The 15827-nt window shown below is 39.0% G+C and overlaps 1 protein-coding gene across 1 annotated transcript in view; it reads right to left on the bottom strand.

The window, feature by feature from the left end:
- KY (kyphoscoliosis peptidase) overlaps positions 1-15827 on the bottom strand; it is a 96804-nt gene that overhangs the window by 57971 nt on the left and 23006 nt on the right. Inside the window, exons 4-5 of the mRNA XM_072613597.1 lie at positions 6534-6608; positions 3703-3765 (exon numbers count right to left, since the gene is read on the bottom strand). Coding sequence (XP_072469698.1) covers positions 3703-3765; positions 6534-6608 — 138 coding nt within the window. The remainder of the gene's footprint in view (positions 1-3702; positions 3766-6533; positions 6609-15827) is intronic.

Below are 15827 nucleotides of genomic sequence, written 5' to 3'. Positions count from 1 at the left end.
CCCAAGTCCCCAGTGTCTGTGCATGCATACAAGAGGAGCTCAGTATTTGTTGAGTGAATGAATGAGGATGAGAATGGGGTGGCATCTTTTCCACATACTGTAAAATCTGAAAAATGAGACTGCCTGACTCCAGGCCCAGCACTCTGTATTAACTGCCCCTTGAAGTTACATAGAAGGAGATTTTTAGTACAGTAACATGGACTTCCAAATAGCTACAGCTATCTGAAAATGAAATAGTCTGGCTCAGTAGGTAGTGAGTTCTTCATGACTAGATGTCTGTCATTGTCCAGGGTGATGCTGGTTTATAGCTCAGTCAACATTTTGGCTCTGTCAACTACTAACTTTGTAAACTTGGGCCCGTTTCCTCTCCATTTCTGAGCCTTGGTTTCTTCCTCTGAAAAAATGAGAGGTGTTTAGTGTATATGATCTCCAAGGTTTTAACATTCTATGAAGTCTGTGTCCCACAAGTATTTCTGGAGTTTCACTGGTAAGAAAGTCCACAGATGGCCCTGAACCTAGATGGTCATCTCTTTCCCTTTCCTCTTGGGATGATGTCACTGAATTTTAGGGCACAGCATACCCACTGTTAGCTTTACAGTCTTCTTTCAAGGTGGGGTTGTAGATAATCAAGTGACCAGCTAGATCAAAGTAAAGCTCTGTCCACGACCCAAAAAATACCCCTAAGTTCTAAGATATCTACTTTTCACAACAGTGAAAGGGATTATCTGCAGACAAGAGGAGCAACCTTATAGAACATTCTTTTCCTGTGTGTGTGCATACTGTTTTTTTCCCTTTTGAAATGATGGAATGAGTCTCATGGACTTATTATTCAAGGTATTACCAGTGACACACTTGTTCTTCTGGTTTCATAGTTTCACTGCTCAGCTGTCTAAGAAGGTGGATGTAATTCACATAAACCAAGGCTTGGATCCTTCTCCAGGTATTCACTATAAGAGAGGCAGGAAACTGATAGAATGGAAAGGCATGAATGGGAAATTAGGAGACCTGGGTTTGAAGACCTATTGACCTGATCATTAGCCATGTGACTTCTCTTAGCCTTGGTTTCCCTATCCATAAAATGTTAATAACACTATAGGCCTTGTTTATCTCTAAACTTATTGTAAGAAACAATTGGAATAACTGATACCCTTTCAGGCCCACTTCAGTCTAGCCAAATTGGCCTTATTATGGTCCCCCTCACCTCCTGCCTCTGTCCTTTTGCCTCAACTGTCCACCTCGTTCCACTGAAATGCCACCTTCTGCAGGAAGGTGAAGGTCATGATTCTCCCAGTGCTAGTGCCTTCCCTTCAAAATTGTCTTACGTCTGCTTTATATGAAACTATATATGCGTATGTTGTTTCCATCGGCTAGATGGAGAGCAAGGATAGTTTTCAGTTGGCATGTAGTAAATATTTCATAAATGCTTATTGATTAATTGATTGGATATTATATGTGAAAGTAACTTTGTAAACTGTAATGTGATATACAAATATGAGGGAAAGGAAACATGATATAGAAAAAGAAAGCTCTAGACTTTGAGTCAGGTGTTCAAGTCATGGTCTCTGACATTTACTAGCTGTGTTACCATAGGCAAATTGACGTCTGTGAGCCTCAGTTTTTCCATATGTACCTTGGGGATATTACTACATGCCTTGACATTGGGTAACTCAACTAATTTTGGTGAGTTTAGTTTCCTCATCTGTAAAATGGGGATAATAACCCCCTGTACTACCTACCTCACAAGGCTATTATGAGGGAAGCACTATTATGTCACAAAATGCCAAATACATATGAGCTATTATTAATAATTTTTGTTATTATTATTGTTACCTGACCAATCAGAATAAGGACTGCACCTGCTGGATAGCCTGAAGAGCTGAAGTCATGTAAGTCCTGGAAACCCCAGGGAAAGGAAGCCGACTTGCTTTACCTTCCCCTCCCCCCTTCCCTCTTTAACAGCTTTTTGTATCTATAGTCAACATCTATCAGGTTTTCTCTGACAAGGGCCATTGCATTGACCTAAATGGATAGAAAGTGGATTTACACATTTAACAGGTTTCTGCTCAATATAGCTTGGAAAATGAGGGATTTTTTCCCCCTTCCATTTGGAAGAAGGATGACATTTCTAAAATGATGTTGAAAACACTGTTACGAGCTTCACTCCTTCTCCATTCCATTTCATAATATCTGCATATTTTAAAACCCTATGATGATTTATGCCTCATTAAATCTCCCCTCTGTATAGATTATATAAGGCTCAGAGGCATAGCACCCCTACCCAAATATGTTGTGCATAAATACATTTAAAATATCCATGGCATTAACCAAGTTGATCTGATTTCAAATAATGGAAAATGCATGGAATAGAGCTAACTATATTTAACACAAAGAATCACAGAACACTAGCACTGGAAGGGGCTAAATCAACTAACAGAGTTGATTTCTCTCACCTTACAGATGAGGAAACTGAGATCCATGGAGGGAAAGGGAACTGCCCAGTGGGCTGGTGGGGGAGCCTAGGCACCAGCCCAAGCCTTCTGGCTCTCAGTCTGGTATTTTTTTCCCACAAGATCAATTTGCTTTATTAACTTGCCTTCTAAACCATGGTGTATTTATATAGTCAATGTTTGCTAATATATTTTAAACTAAAATGCCTTTAAAATTTAACATAATTTCTTCATACCATTGAAATACAGGGGCAGAAATCAGGCATTTTTATGTGGCTACTGTTTCAAATTTATTTTTCAAAATGGGACCTTACCTAGTTAAGGAATTCATTCATTCTTTCCTCCAAGCCATCCCATACATTTCTTGATTGTTGAATTAACCTTCCTCATTCTCAGATGCCATTGTGACACTTGGATGCTCAGAAACCTTTAATAATCTCTCATCACTTTAGAATAAAGTCTAACTTCTTCAGGCTTGGCATCAAGGCCCTCTACACAGGAGTTCCAACTGACCTTTCTAAACTTATCTCTGCAGTTAATGCTATGGTTAAACAGAGCTGGCAGACAGGTGGAGTAATGAACAAAGTGCTAGGCCTAGAGTTAGAAAGACTCATCTTCCTGAGTTCAAATCTGGCTTTAGACACTTACTAGCTGTGTGACCCTGGGCAAGTCACTTAACTCTGCCTCAGTTTCCTCATCTGTAAAATGAGCTGGAGAAGAAAATGGCAAACCATTCCAGTATCTTGATCAAGAAACCCCCAAATGGGGTCACAGAGAGTCAGATATGACTGAACAACCACAAAATGACAGTCGTTGTGCTTTCCTACCTCTGGGTCACTGCTTTTGTTTTTCCCTATGTGCTGACTGCTCTCCTACCCTACTGCCCTTCGCTACCTTTCGGACTTCTACTTGTCCTATAAGGCACAGCTCAAGTGCCAATGCTTCCATAAAACTTTTCCTGATATCCTAGTCAAATATGGAACTTCCTTTATCTGATATAATAGCTCTTTGTGCTTCATCCATTTGCTTCATTGCTTCATTCACTTAATGGATTCCATGCATTGTAATCATTTGGACATGACTTATCACCCTTACTATATTACATACTTCTCAAAGACAGGGATCATTTCTTCTTTCTGTTTGTATTTTCCCCCAGAACTTGAACACACAGTGTGTCATAGACTGTGGGCACTTACTGAATTGTTGGCAAACTAAACATAATGAAGGAATGCCATAGAACTTAACCGATATTTACCATGGGTGTCTTTTCCTCCTGGCTGCTGCGGTCTTGTGTTTCCATTCCGATCGCCTTGAAAACCTACAAAATTCCAAATGTCGGTAAGTCAAGTATAAGCAATTCTCAGCTACCCAATTATCACATACTCTTGCTTCTGGTTTCTCTTACACTTTGCCCCTTAGCCTTAGTCTACTCATTAGTACAGATCAAGAAAAAACAGTTGAAATTGGCACCAATAAATTCCCAACTTGTTGACTCCTCCTGGGTAAGGTGAGAGGGAAAAAATGGGGAAGAAGGGAGAAGGATTTATCCAGTGGGTGATTAGAGATTATTTGTGATCAAAGGATTTGTTTTTAGCTTTCTATATTATCAGCTAAACTCTAGGAATGTTGATGACAGGGACAGTGCCCCATTAATCTCTATATTTCAGATGGGGCTTAGCACATCATCTTGGCTTTTAGCAGGTACTCAAACATTTTTGTTGGATTGAATAGGTGCTCTAAGAATTGACCATGAGTTGTTGTTTGTCCTTCATTCTTAACATTCTCCCCTCACATCAGGGAGGTGATGCCATGACATGCCAGTGAATTGAATTTAAATGAGGGAGGACTATGGAAAATTACTAGCCTCACTTTCTCTTCTGGAACCATCTGAGTCCAGTGGCCAGACATAGATCAGGACAACTGGAGATGGCCCCAGATGCAGTGGGAGACCTTAGCCTTTACAAACTAAGGTCTTTAATAGACCTGGCCATGAACAAAAATAAAAAGGAAGAGGAAAGGGGAAGGGAAAGGAACAAAGGGAATAGAAAAGGGAAAAGGAAAGTTAGAAAAAAAGGAAAGGATAAAGAAAATACGAAAATCAAAGGGCAATCTAATAATTCTTTTCTCAAATATTGCATATTAAAGGTTTTTGCGCTATGGGAAATGACCAGCTGTTCCTCACCTTACTGAAGGGTAAATAAGGCAAAAATTGTTTAAGGAGCAACGTAAGTTATTTAAGTTAGATGCAAAAACTTTTGGCAGGGCCCTCACAATTATTGGAAGGGATGTTAAAAGAGTTTGTAAATTCTTTTCTGCTAAGCTTTAAAAATAAGATAAAATTAAACTTAGCAGGGAAACAGTTCACTGGGAGAAAAAAATCTTTACAACAAATTTCTCTGATAAAGGTCTCATATTTAAGATACATAAGAAACTGATTCAAATATATAAGAATGGCAGCCATCCCCCAACAGATAAAAGGTGAAAGGATATGAATAGGCTGTTCTCAAAGAAGGAAATCCAAGCTCCAAAACACTCCAAATCATAAATAGTTTGGGAAACACAAATTAAAATAACACTTAGGTTCCACCTTCTACCTATCAGATTGGCAGAGATGACTAAAATGGAGAATGACAATCGGTGGGGATACTGTGGGAGCACAGATGTGCTGGTGCACTGTTGGTGGAGCTGTGAATCAATGCATCTATTCCGGAAAGCAATTTAGAACTATACACCACCCCAGCCCCTCCTTCGATCCAGTTATATCACTTACTAGGTCTATGTCTCAAGAGATTTAAAAAAAAAAAGAAAAGGAGGAAAAGACCCATATGTGAAAACATATTTATAACAGATTTTTGTTGTTGAAGCAAAGAACTGCAAACAAAAAGAGTTTTCATCCATTGGAGAATTCTGCTGTCAAAAGATATGAGATGTATCAATGAGTGTCACTCTGCTTGCCTTCTCAATGGGTGGGGGAGGAACGTGCGGGCAGGAATGAATTTGGAACTAAGAATTTGAAAAATGAATTCTAAAATAAAAGAAAATAAAAGGTTCTACTTTAAAAGAAGATACAAGAAAGGGGATGGTTTCAGAGAAATCTTGAAAGGCTTCTATGAAGTGAGTAAAGTGAGCAGAACCAGGGAAACAGTCTACACAGTAGAAGCATATTGTGCAGAACCATGATTCCAGAGGATGGATGATGAAATGATAATCCCTCCCACCTCCTGCCATAGAGGGGATGGACCCTGGATGTCAAGTGAGAGGTGCATTTTTGGATATGGCCTATGAGTTTTTGGTTTTTTTGGCTATGCTTACTTCTTATAAAAATTATGGTTTTTCTCCTTATTTGTTTTGGGAAGGAAAGAGGGGGATTAAAAAATAAATAAAAACAGTCTTCATTCTTTGGCACTGACTGAAGGCAGGGTGATAGACTTCATGACATTGTTAATACTTCTTTAATTCCCCCTGGAAAGAAGATAAGGGTAGATTTGAACACTAGATCTTGTTTCCAAAGCAATCCTGCAACTGTTTTCATTCCTTTCTCAGTGTCTGTTTCAGGGAAGGAGCTGTGTCAATTCAGAAAGCAGCTGAAGAGTTCAGCTCTTTCTCAACTGACACTTCCCTCTGAGACTGGAGTATTCTGCCTGAGTACCAAATATGTCTGTACAGAAAGAAACCAGACAAATGAGGCAGCCAGATGAGCCTCCTACTCACCAGTCTGTGAAACAGATTTGGGGATGTAATACATTCCTCCCACCCAAATGATATGAATTCCCCACAAATATATAGAAAATTAGAAGGAGCAGGTATAGTGAGTATGGGGAATAGTTCCAGGCAACTAACTACTGAGAAGGAAATACAAGTCATCAGCATTCCAGAGATCAGACCCTTACCAATGCAAGCCTCTAGATGCAGCTGAGCTCAGGCTAAAGTGCTCTATATATTCTTCCTGTTTCTCCAAAAAGAATATAGGACTGAGTATAGACTCCAGGGGCATCTAGTCTCCTCCCTCCTGAAATTACTTCCCATTCCTGATAGATACAGTCAGTACCCCTAGGGGTTCTGCAACATATGCAAATGAATACTTACGTTTGTCAAAGGAGAATTTCTTAAGTAGCTGTGGTGTTTTGTTCCCAGGGTGTATCTCCACCGTTAAATGAGTTCCTAGAAAGGAACAGTTGAGAGTATATGCAACTAAATGACAGGGTCTGTCAAATATAAAGCATCAATGAAGAAGCATTTATTAAGCGCCAGTTCTATATTTGGCACTGTATTAGGTATTGTGGAGATTCAAAGACAAGAAAATGAAACAGTCCCTGCCTTCAAGGAACTTACATTCTATTAGAAAGGAATATAATATTTTAACATGTAAACCAGAAATCATTGATTCAACAAACATTTAATAATGACCTCATATGAACAAAGAACTGTATCATGCATTGAGAGGAATCCACTAGTGTGTTAGGGAGTAAGACAGCTGGAAATTAGAGATTAGTGATCATTATATTCCACATGAATCCTGTTCTCTTCAAAGCATTTTGGGAAGCTACAGCATGATAGAGTAGAAAGAATGCTGTATTTGATATGAGAGGATATGGGTTCAAACCTCTATTTTATTTATCACCTGCCACTGGGGTGACTTTGGTTAAGTCACGTCACAAATCTGGAGACCTTCTCTTTTCACATAAAATGGAGAGGGTGGATCAGATGGCCTCTAAAGTTCATCCTAGCTCCAAATCTCTGATCCTAGAACATCTGTTCCAGTGATGCTGTTACTGTTCACATCACTGTGTACTCAATGGTGTCCAAATTCTATTTTTTGATGAGAATTTGAAGGGTAGGAAAGATAGCCAAAAATAATTTGGGGCTAAATTTGAATCAGAGGGGTGTCCAATTGCAATTCTAAGAAATATCACTTTGTGTATAAAACAAGGTAATTAATGATATTGGTGTGTGTGTATGTGTGTGTGTGTGTGTGTGTGTGTGTGTGTGCGTGCGTGCATATGTGTGTGTGTGCACATGCATACAAGTAGGTGATGCAGTGGATAGAGTGCCAGGTCTGGAGCCAGGAAGACTCATCTTCCTGAGCTCAAATCTGGCCTCAGACACTTCCTAGCTAGGGGACCTTGGACAAGTCACTGAAGCCTGATTGCCTCAGTGTTCTTATCTGTAGAAGGAGCTAGAAAAGCACTCCAGTATTTTGCTGAGAAAATCCCCAAATGGGGTCACAGAGAATTGGGTATAACTGAAACAACTGAACAGCAACAAAACATCATATATAAATACACACACACACATACACACACACATATATATCACTATTCTAGGCACCAAGGATTAAAAAAAAAAAAGACATTGTGCTTGTTTTTGACATCTATACAACCTTATTGGGAAAATATAGAAGGCAAATGGTAAATAGCCATGTCTGGCTAATTATCTACTCTGGAGGTAAAGCTAATATAACTTTCTCTCTCTCTTCATTTCTTCCTTTTTATAGTTTTGTTTTCACTGGTATAGGGAAACCTCAGTGAAGACATCTCCCATTATCAATACAAGTTAGGAAATGCTCTGAGACTACAATTTTAGAGACTTCCTGGGAGCACTGAGGAGTTGTCTGTTGCCCAAGGTCACACAGCCAGTATGTTTCAGAGGAGGAATGGGATCTCAGGTCTTCCTGACTCTGAGACCAAATTACTATCCATTATACTATGCTGACTCTCGCTGGTGTAGATGCCATCTCTAAAATGTCGGGTTCTTATTATTCTAAGAAAGCATTATTGTCTCTCTCTAAGGTCATAGGTCATACCTGGAATGATATTAGAATTTGGTTGTGTAGTCAGGAGCACTTTCTCTTCTGTGCCTTTTCTATGAGTCCTTACCAAACTACAAAGATTACAGATTCACAGACTCTTAAGAGTTTAGAAGGGGTCTCACAGTGGGTGGAGCCAAGATGGTGGAGTAGAAGCAGGGACCAGCTAGAGCTCTCCCCCAAAACTCCTCAAAAAAATCTGTAAAAATGACTCTAAACAAATTCTAAGGCTGTAAAAGTAAAAAAATGACAGACTGAAGCAAATTGCCAGTCCAAGACAATCTGGAAGGTTGATAGGAAGGGTCTATTGCACTGGACTGGGAGTGCAGCATAGTTTGGTGTGGGATACAGTGGAAGCAGACCTTAGGGGATTGAATCAAAGGTTGCTGTTTTGGATTCCAGACTTCTTAACCCACAAACACTAAAGACAGCTTCAAAGGTCAGTGGGAAGGGTCTCTCACCTGTCTGAGAGGGGTGCATGGTCCTGCCCTTAGCCCTGTCCTGGTCCCAGCCCCAGGGCATCTGCGGCCACTGTTGAAGTAGAGGCTACTTCTAGAGACCTCCATCTAACAAACCTCAAAAGTCAAGTAATTGGCTGGGACAATGAGCAAACATGGGAAAAAGAAACAGAGTATAGATTCTTACTTTCTCGGTGAAGAGGTATTTTCTTATGTCATTGATGATGAGGAAGATCAAAATATATAGCCAGAGGACAACAAAGCCAAAGCTCCTGCATCCAAAGTCTCTAAGAAAATATGAACTGGTCTCAGACCATGGAAGGGCTGAAAAAGGATTTTTAAAATCATGTAAAAGAAGTGGAGGAAAAATTGAGAAGGGAAAAGAGAGTGATTCAAGAAAATCATGAAAAATGAGTCAACAGCTTGCTAAAGGAAACCCCAAAAATTCTAAAGAAAATAACACTTTTAAAATTAGACTAAGCCAAATAGCAAAAGAGATCCAAAAAGCCAATGAGGAGAAAATGCCTTAAAAAGCAGAATGGGCCAAATGGAAAAAAGAGGAGCTCACTGAAGAAAATAATTCTTTAAAAAGTAGAATGGAGTAAATGGAAACTAATGACTTTATGAGATATCAAGAAATTTGAAAATGAAACCAAAGGCATGAAAAAATAGAAGACAATGTGAAGTATCTCACTGGAAAAACAACTGACCTGAAAAATGGATTCAGGAGAGATAGTTTAAAAACTATTGGACTACCTGAAAGCCATGATCAAAAAAAAAGAGCCTAGACATCATCTTTTAAGAAATTATCTATGAAAACTGACCTGATACCCTAGAACCAGAGGGTAAAATAAAAATGGAAAAAAATCTACCAATCACCTCCTAAAAGAGATCCCAAAAGGAAAACTCCTAGGAATATTGTAGCCAAATTCCAGAGTTCCCAGGCCAAGGAGAAAATATTATAATCAGTCTGAAAGAAACTTAAGTATTGTGAAGACACTATCAGGATTAATACAGGATTTAGCAGCTTCTACACTAAGGAATCAGAGGACTTGGAATATGATATTCCAGAGGTCAAAGGGGCTATGATTAAAACCAAGAATCACCTACCCAGCAAAACTGAATATAATACTTCAGGGGAAAATATGAAACTTCAACGAAATAGAGGACTTCCAAGCATTCTTGTCGAAAAGACCAGAGCTAAATAGAAAATTTGACTTTTAATTACAAGAATCAAGAGAAACACGAAAAGGCAAACAGGAAAGAGAAACCATAAGAGACTTGTTAAAGTTGAACTGTTTACATTCCTACATGGAAAGATGATATTTGTAATTCATGAGTCCTTTCTCTCCACTGCATTTTCCACTTTGCTTAGGTCAATAAGGGTCATATTGTTGCTCAACCCTCAACAAGATGAACAACCGAGTGTGTAGTGGTAGTAAGTTTAGTATCCCTGGTTCTGGTCCCAAGAGGATTTCCCCCATACTAACACTATGTGGAAGTCCAAGAGTCCCTAATGACTTCAACCTTGACTCATCTCTCCATAGTACAGAAATGATAATAAGGATGAATGACTGAGCATCTCTACTGTACTGCAATACACTTGGGACTTGTTATGTACTCTGAGGGAGCTGTCATGGTCACCTTATGGCTCTGAAGAATCTCTTCCTCAGTCTCTAGTCCTGTTAGGTTTCCAATGCCATCTCAGAATCTGACTCCCCAAAGGAATTTTCTTGCATTTTCCTAGCTTTACTGAAACTATAACATATTACAACATTAATCTTTATTTTATGGGGTTTATTTTTCAAACCTATCTCTAAATTTGATTTTTGCCTAGGTAATGTGCCTATACTTCAGGTCAATACCTACCAAGTGGTGGTGAGGGGCATGGTTAGTGGTCAATCAGTCAATAAATGCTTATCAAGTGCTTCCTATGTATTGGTACTGTGTTAAGCTTTGGGGTTACAAATGAAGTAAAAACAACAACACAAGAAACAAAAATAAAGTTCCTCTCTTCAAGGAGCTTGTATTCAAAAGGGAGAGACAATATGCAAACAGTTGTGTCCATACAAGATGTATACAGTATAAGAGAACAGAGTGAGGATTTTGCACAACTCTTTCTCACCTAAATCCAATTCATGCACAAGTCAAGACTTCACCCTTGTGATGTCATTGGTGCTCTTTGATAATGAAGGACAAACATCAACAATGCAGCATCAAAGGCACTGGATCAGTGAGTAGGGGGTGAGAAGAATAAGGGAGCCTGAAAAAAGGCTCCTTGCAGAAGATTGAGCTTTGAACTGTCTTGAAGGGAGTCAGGAAATGAAAGTGAGGAAAAAGAGCATCACAGGCATGGGACAATCAGTGAAAATGCATGGACTCAGGGGATGAAGTCCTGTGTGTGAGAAATAGCAAGAAAGCTGACATCTCTAGATCAGAGTTCATTGAGGAGGGTAAAGTGTATGAAGACTGGAAAGATAGGAAAGGGCAGGTTGTAAAGGGCTTTAGAAGTCAAGCAGATATGACATGGGATCCGGTAACCAGAGGGTCTGAATAGATTTTCTCTAGCTCTGAGTATCTAAAAGAATTTAGCATGTTTTCCCATTCAATCATAGAATTCAATTAAAACGGGGCTCTAAATGTGAACATTATGATTTCTACTCTTATGACTGTATTTTTAAAAATCTGCTATTTAGAACAAGATTTAAGGAACTCGGCAACAATAGAAACACTGAAGTGCAACCACAGACACCTGCCTCACTAATTCTTAACAATTAATTGTGGCCAAATTTTGCCACTGCCATTCCCCAGACCTGAGGAGATTGAACTCATTTAGGGGCCTCTCTTTGCTTATCCGTGGCTCTTCTTCAGTTCAGAGGGAGCCCCCACAGTTTCTCCTGCAGCCTTTCCCCTTTTGTACATTTAATTACTCTAATGAAAGAAGCTTTTAAAATTAGATCCTACAAATATTTTAATCATCTGCTTTTTGCAGAACACTATGAGACAGAAAATTGAAATAGAACATAGTCCTTGATCTTAGTAAACCAAGACACAAACACTGATATCTAGAATATACAATAATCCAGTTATAATTATTTTAGAGGAATGCCATCCTTGTACACATGCAAAGTACAAAAAAAACCACCATGGAATGTTACCAAGGGTAAGGATGTTACCAAGAAGGGGAATCAAGGGAGGCTTTATGGAGGAGGTATTATTTGATCTGGCCTTTAAATGTAGGGGAGGAATTTAATGGGGGAAGATGAAAGGGAAAAACATCCTAGGCACTGGGAGCACTGTGAACAAAGATGGGGAGGTGAGATAGCTGAGGGCACAGTTTGAGGAAAAGGGGTAGTCTAGAGGAAAGCTAGAGGAAAGAGTCAATAGGGGGAAATAATGTGAGACAATGTTGAAAAAGTCAGGTGGTACCAGATAGTGTAGTGACCTAACTTTGAGACAAATGAATTTGCTCTTAGCAGAAAATTGGAAGCCATTGAAGGTTTTTGAGTAGGGTGAGCCATGACTATATCTCTGCAAAAAGAAAGATTGGTCTGACAAATGGATGAAGGATGGATTGGGTGGGAGAGAATGGAGGTGAAAAGAACCTTTGGGAATCTATTACAATACTTTAGGCAAGTGACAATTCAATGACCAAGGCTCTCCTTGGCCATAGATGGTGAGGTAAATACAGTTCCTACTTTTCACAAGACTGTTTTCTCACTATATTGTCTGTCAACTAGGTGGTACAGTGGATAGAGCACTGGGCCTGGAGTAGAAAGTCCTGAATTCAAATCTGGTCTCAGACACTTGCCCCCTGTGTGATCCTGACCAAGTCTCTTAAATTTTGTTTGCCTCAATTTCCTTAACTATAAAATGAGGATAATAATAACACCTGGCTCTTAGAGTTGTGAGAATCAAATGAGACAATTGTAAAGTACTTAACACAGTGCCTGGAACATAGTAAAGTGCTATATAAATGTTAGTTATTGGTGTTATTTTTAATGTCAGATTAAAAGTAATTGAGCAGCAGCACATGCCCATTGTACATCAACCTGTCTCTTTTCCCTGAACTTCCTACAAACCTAGCTGATTCTTTGGTTCCTACTTATTCACTCAAGTTCTTCCTGTCTCTATTTATGACTGTTGACTACACATGCTTTAGCCTATGCTTTGATATTTGTGCCTATTTTCTCCCACACCTCTGGCATCTTGTTTTCTTCCCTGGCATCCCACTGACTGATAGAGTATTTGTTCTCTATCAGAGAGAAATGTCAAGGGGCTACAAAACTGAAGAAAACAAATGGGGGCACATGCAGCATAAGAGAGAGATACGCTTCCTCTACTCTGTGGTTACTGAACAATACTGCCAGGAGGATGAAGCACTGCTTTGGCATTTCCACCAGGAGCTGTTGTAAGTGAATGTTTTTGTCTTTGAAAATACTAAAAAGATCACAGAATTTAGAAGAAGAAGGAATTGTAAAGGCCATTTAGTTCAAATCCTTCATTCGCAAATAAGAAAGCTAAGGCTAAAAAAAGTGACTTGCCCAAGATGGCATACAAAGTAAGGAAAGCCAGGATTTAAACCCAATCAATAATAATATGCTAATAAATGTTTAACAACTGGCTGTGAAAAACTAGACTTTTAAGTTTAATCTGCATCATAAACATCTCTGTCATATTTTAAAGTCTAAGCAACCAACAAAACAAGAAATCATGCCCTGAATTGTAGCATTTGTTCATTTCCAAGGTGTAAATGTTAATACTAAAAAATTTAATAACTGGCTCTTGGGAGACAGTTTGAGTCAACTCCAGCACACCCTTGAACCCAGGTCTCAGTGACTCCAAATCCAATGCTCTTTCTCCTACTGCCTTTCAGTTATATGGGTAGCAAAACATTAATAGCAGCATCTTTAAGAAGGAGAACAACTGGGTTTCCATATTATGACTAATGCCTGAATGATGGTGAGCTACTATTGACATTATCTGGCTATTTAATATTGACATCAGACAAATTCACCAGTTACATGTGTCCAGTAAGTAAGCAGTTCTGTATTTAACCAGTTGATAATATAATCAGATGCTTGGCTAATGTTAACAATTTTCAGCTAGAGTTGGGAACAGATCTTTCTGTTTTGGTTTGACATTATAAGTGAGCACTGTTTGATAGCTTAAGTACATTCTTATCCAACAAATACAGTTGTCAGTATGTGAAGATATTGATTAAGCCTAGGTTCCTGTTTATAAAATGAAGGGGTCCAAATTCAAACATACATATTAAAAACACATTATCATTCCCTTACTAGCATTAATGATTTTAATGAGAACAAAACACCTCATTTAAAACAAACAAGTAATTAGAAGTTTTAGCAGGCCCTAATTAATCAAGCTGCAAATTGTGCCTCCCTGTTGCAGACATTATTCCTAAATTGAGTTTTCAGAAAAGGAAGGTGGCTTTATTATTACATATGCACATGAACATTTGCAAACATATTTAAGAGCCAAGATATGGATACATTTGAAGAGTTTGGGAGTGATCTCTTAGAACCACTCATCCACCCCAAGGATATACATCTCTACCAGTGGTCACTGGAAATGGACAGTCTAGATAATACACCATGAAGCTGACACCTCTGGTGGTACTGGGATAGGGCACAAACCATTAGGGAGATATTGCAGAAATTATTAGTGCAGATAGCAAGAATACAGCTTAGTAGGAATGCTGGGGACAAGTTATGCTCAGCCTCTCACATGCCTTTGCAGCAATAGTTCCACTGTCTGAGCTCATGATTATATTCCTTCCCATTGTCTAAGACAGTAGGAGAAGAGATTAGCTTTCTTTGCACCCTTGACCTTGTTCCCTCCCACCTCCTCCTGCACATGGGTCTGGCAATCATTCAGGCTTTCATGTATCTTCAATTGCTCCTTTGCCCCTGAATTTGTAGAATCATATATTTAGAGTTAGAAAGGACCTTAGAAGTCTGATTTTACAGATGAAGAAACAGTCCCAGAGAAGTATAATGTGTTGCTCAGAGTCAGAGACAGTAATATTAATGGTGCCACTTCCTTCACAAATATAACCAAGTCCTCCAGGTCCCAAAAAAGGCTTTCTCTTGGTCCTTCTATCTTATACAGCTGCCAATCACTCTCTTTTCACCTAGACTGTCCAATTTCTTGAACAAATTGTCTATATTACTCCATGTTGATCCCCTTCCTCACTACTCACTCTTGCTTCAAAACCTGATAATTTGTTTCCATCACCGCATCCCCCAACTCTACTGAAAATGACCTCTTAAAAAGTCAGTAACAAACTCTAAATTGTCAAATTCAATGACTGTTTTTTTCTAGTCCTTATCCTTCTTGACCACTTTATAGCATCAGACCCTACCTTCCACCCTCTCCTACTATATATTCTCTTCTTAAGAGACACTACAAATAACCACTACTTCTCTGTCTCCTTCACTTATTACTGGTTTTTCCCCCATCCCCCAAGTTGGGTACTCTCCAAGGTTCTGATCTTGGTCCTTTCTCTTCTCTCTTAGCAATTCCATTCATTCCTACCTTAAGCTCCCAATCTTGAACTTAGTAAAATTTCCCCGAAACCTGCTCTTCATTCTGACTTCCGAATTCCTGTCAGTGTCACCAACACTCAGTCATCCAATTTGGAAAACTAATTGCTACCCTTGACTTCATTCCCAAGTCATATGCATTTAATTTTGCCAAGATACTTCAAATCTGTTCCCTCCACTTTATTTCCACTGTCCCCATTTTGAGAATTCTCCCCTTCCACTGATCTGGACCATGGCAACAGCTTCCTAATTGGTCTTCTTAATTTTACTTTCTTTTTCCTTCCAATCTATTCTTCATACCTTTGTCAGATTACTTTTCTAATACATATGCCAAATCACTTCTCTTTCTAACCCTTTAGTGACTCTATTGCCTTCTTGGTGAAGTTCATATAAACAAACAAATAAATAAATAAATGTGTGTGTATGTGTATGTGTGTGTGTGTATTGTGCTGTGCATTCAAAGTATTCTATCATCTGGTGCACCTTTCAATCCCTCTATTCACTTTTTGCTGCAGCAATATCAGAGAAAGTTTCTCAGTAATGTTCTTAT

Source organism: Notamacropus eugenii, chromosome 5, assembly GCF_028372415.1.
Source record: "Notamacropus eugenii isolate mMacEug1 chromosome 5, mMacEug1.pri_v2, whole genome shotgun sequence".
NCBI classification, from domain to species: domain Eukaryota; kingdom Metazoa; phylum Chordata; class Mammalia; order Diprotodontia; family Macropodidae; genus Notamacropus; species Notamacropus eugenii.
The sequence above is the reverse complement of the archived record's forward strand: the minus strand, read 5'-3'. Positions and strand labels throughout refer to the sequence as shown.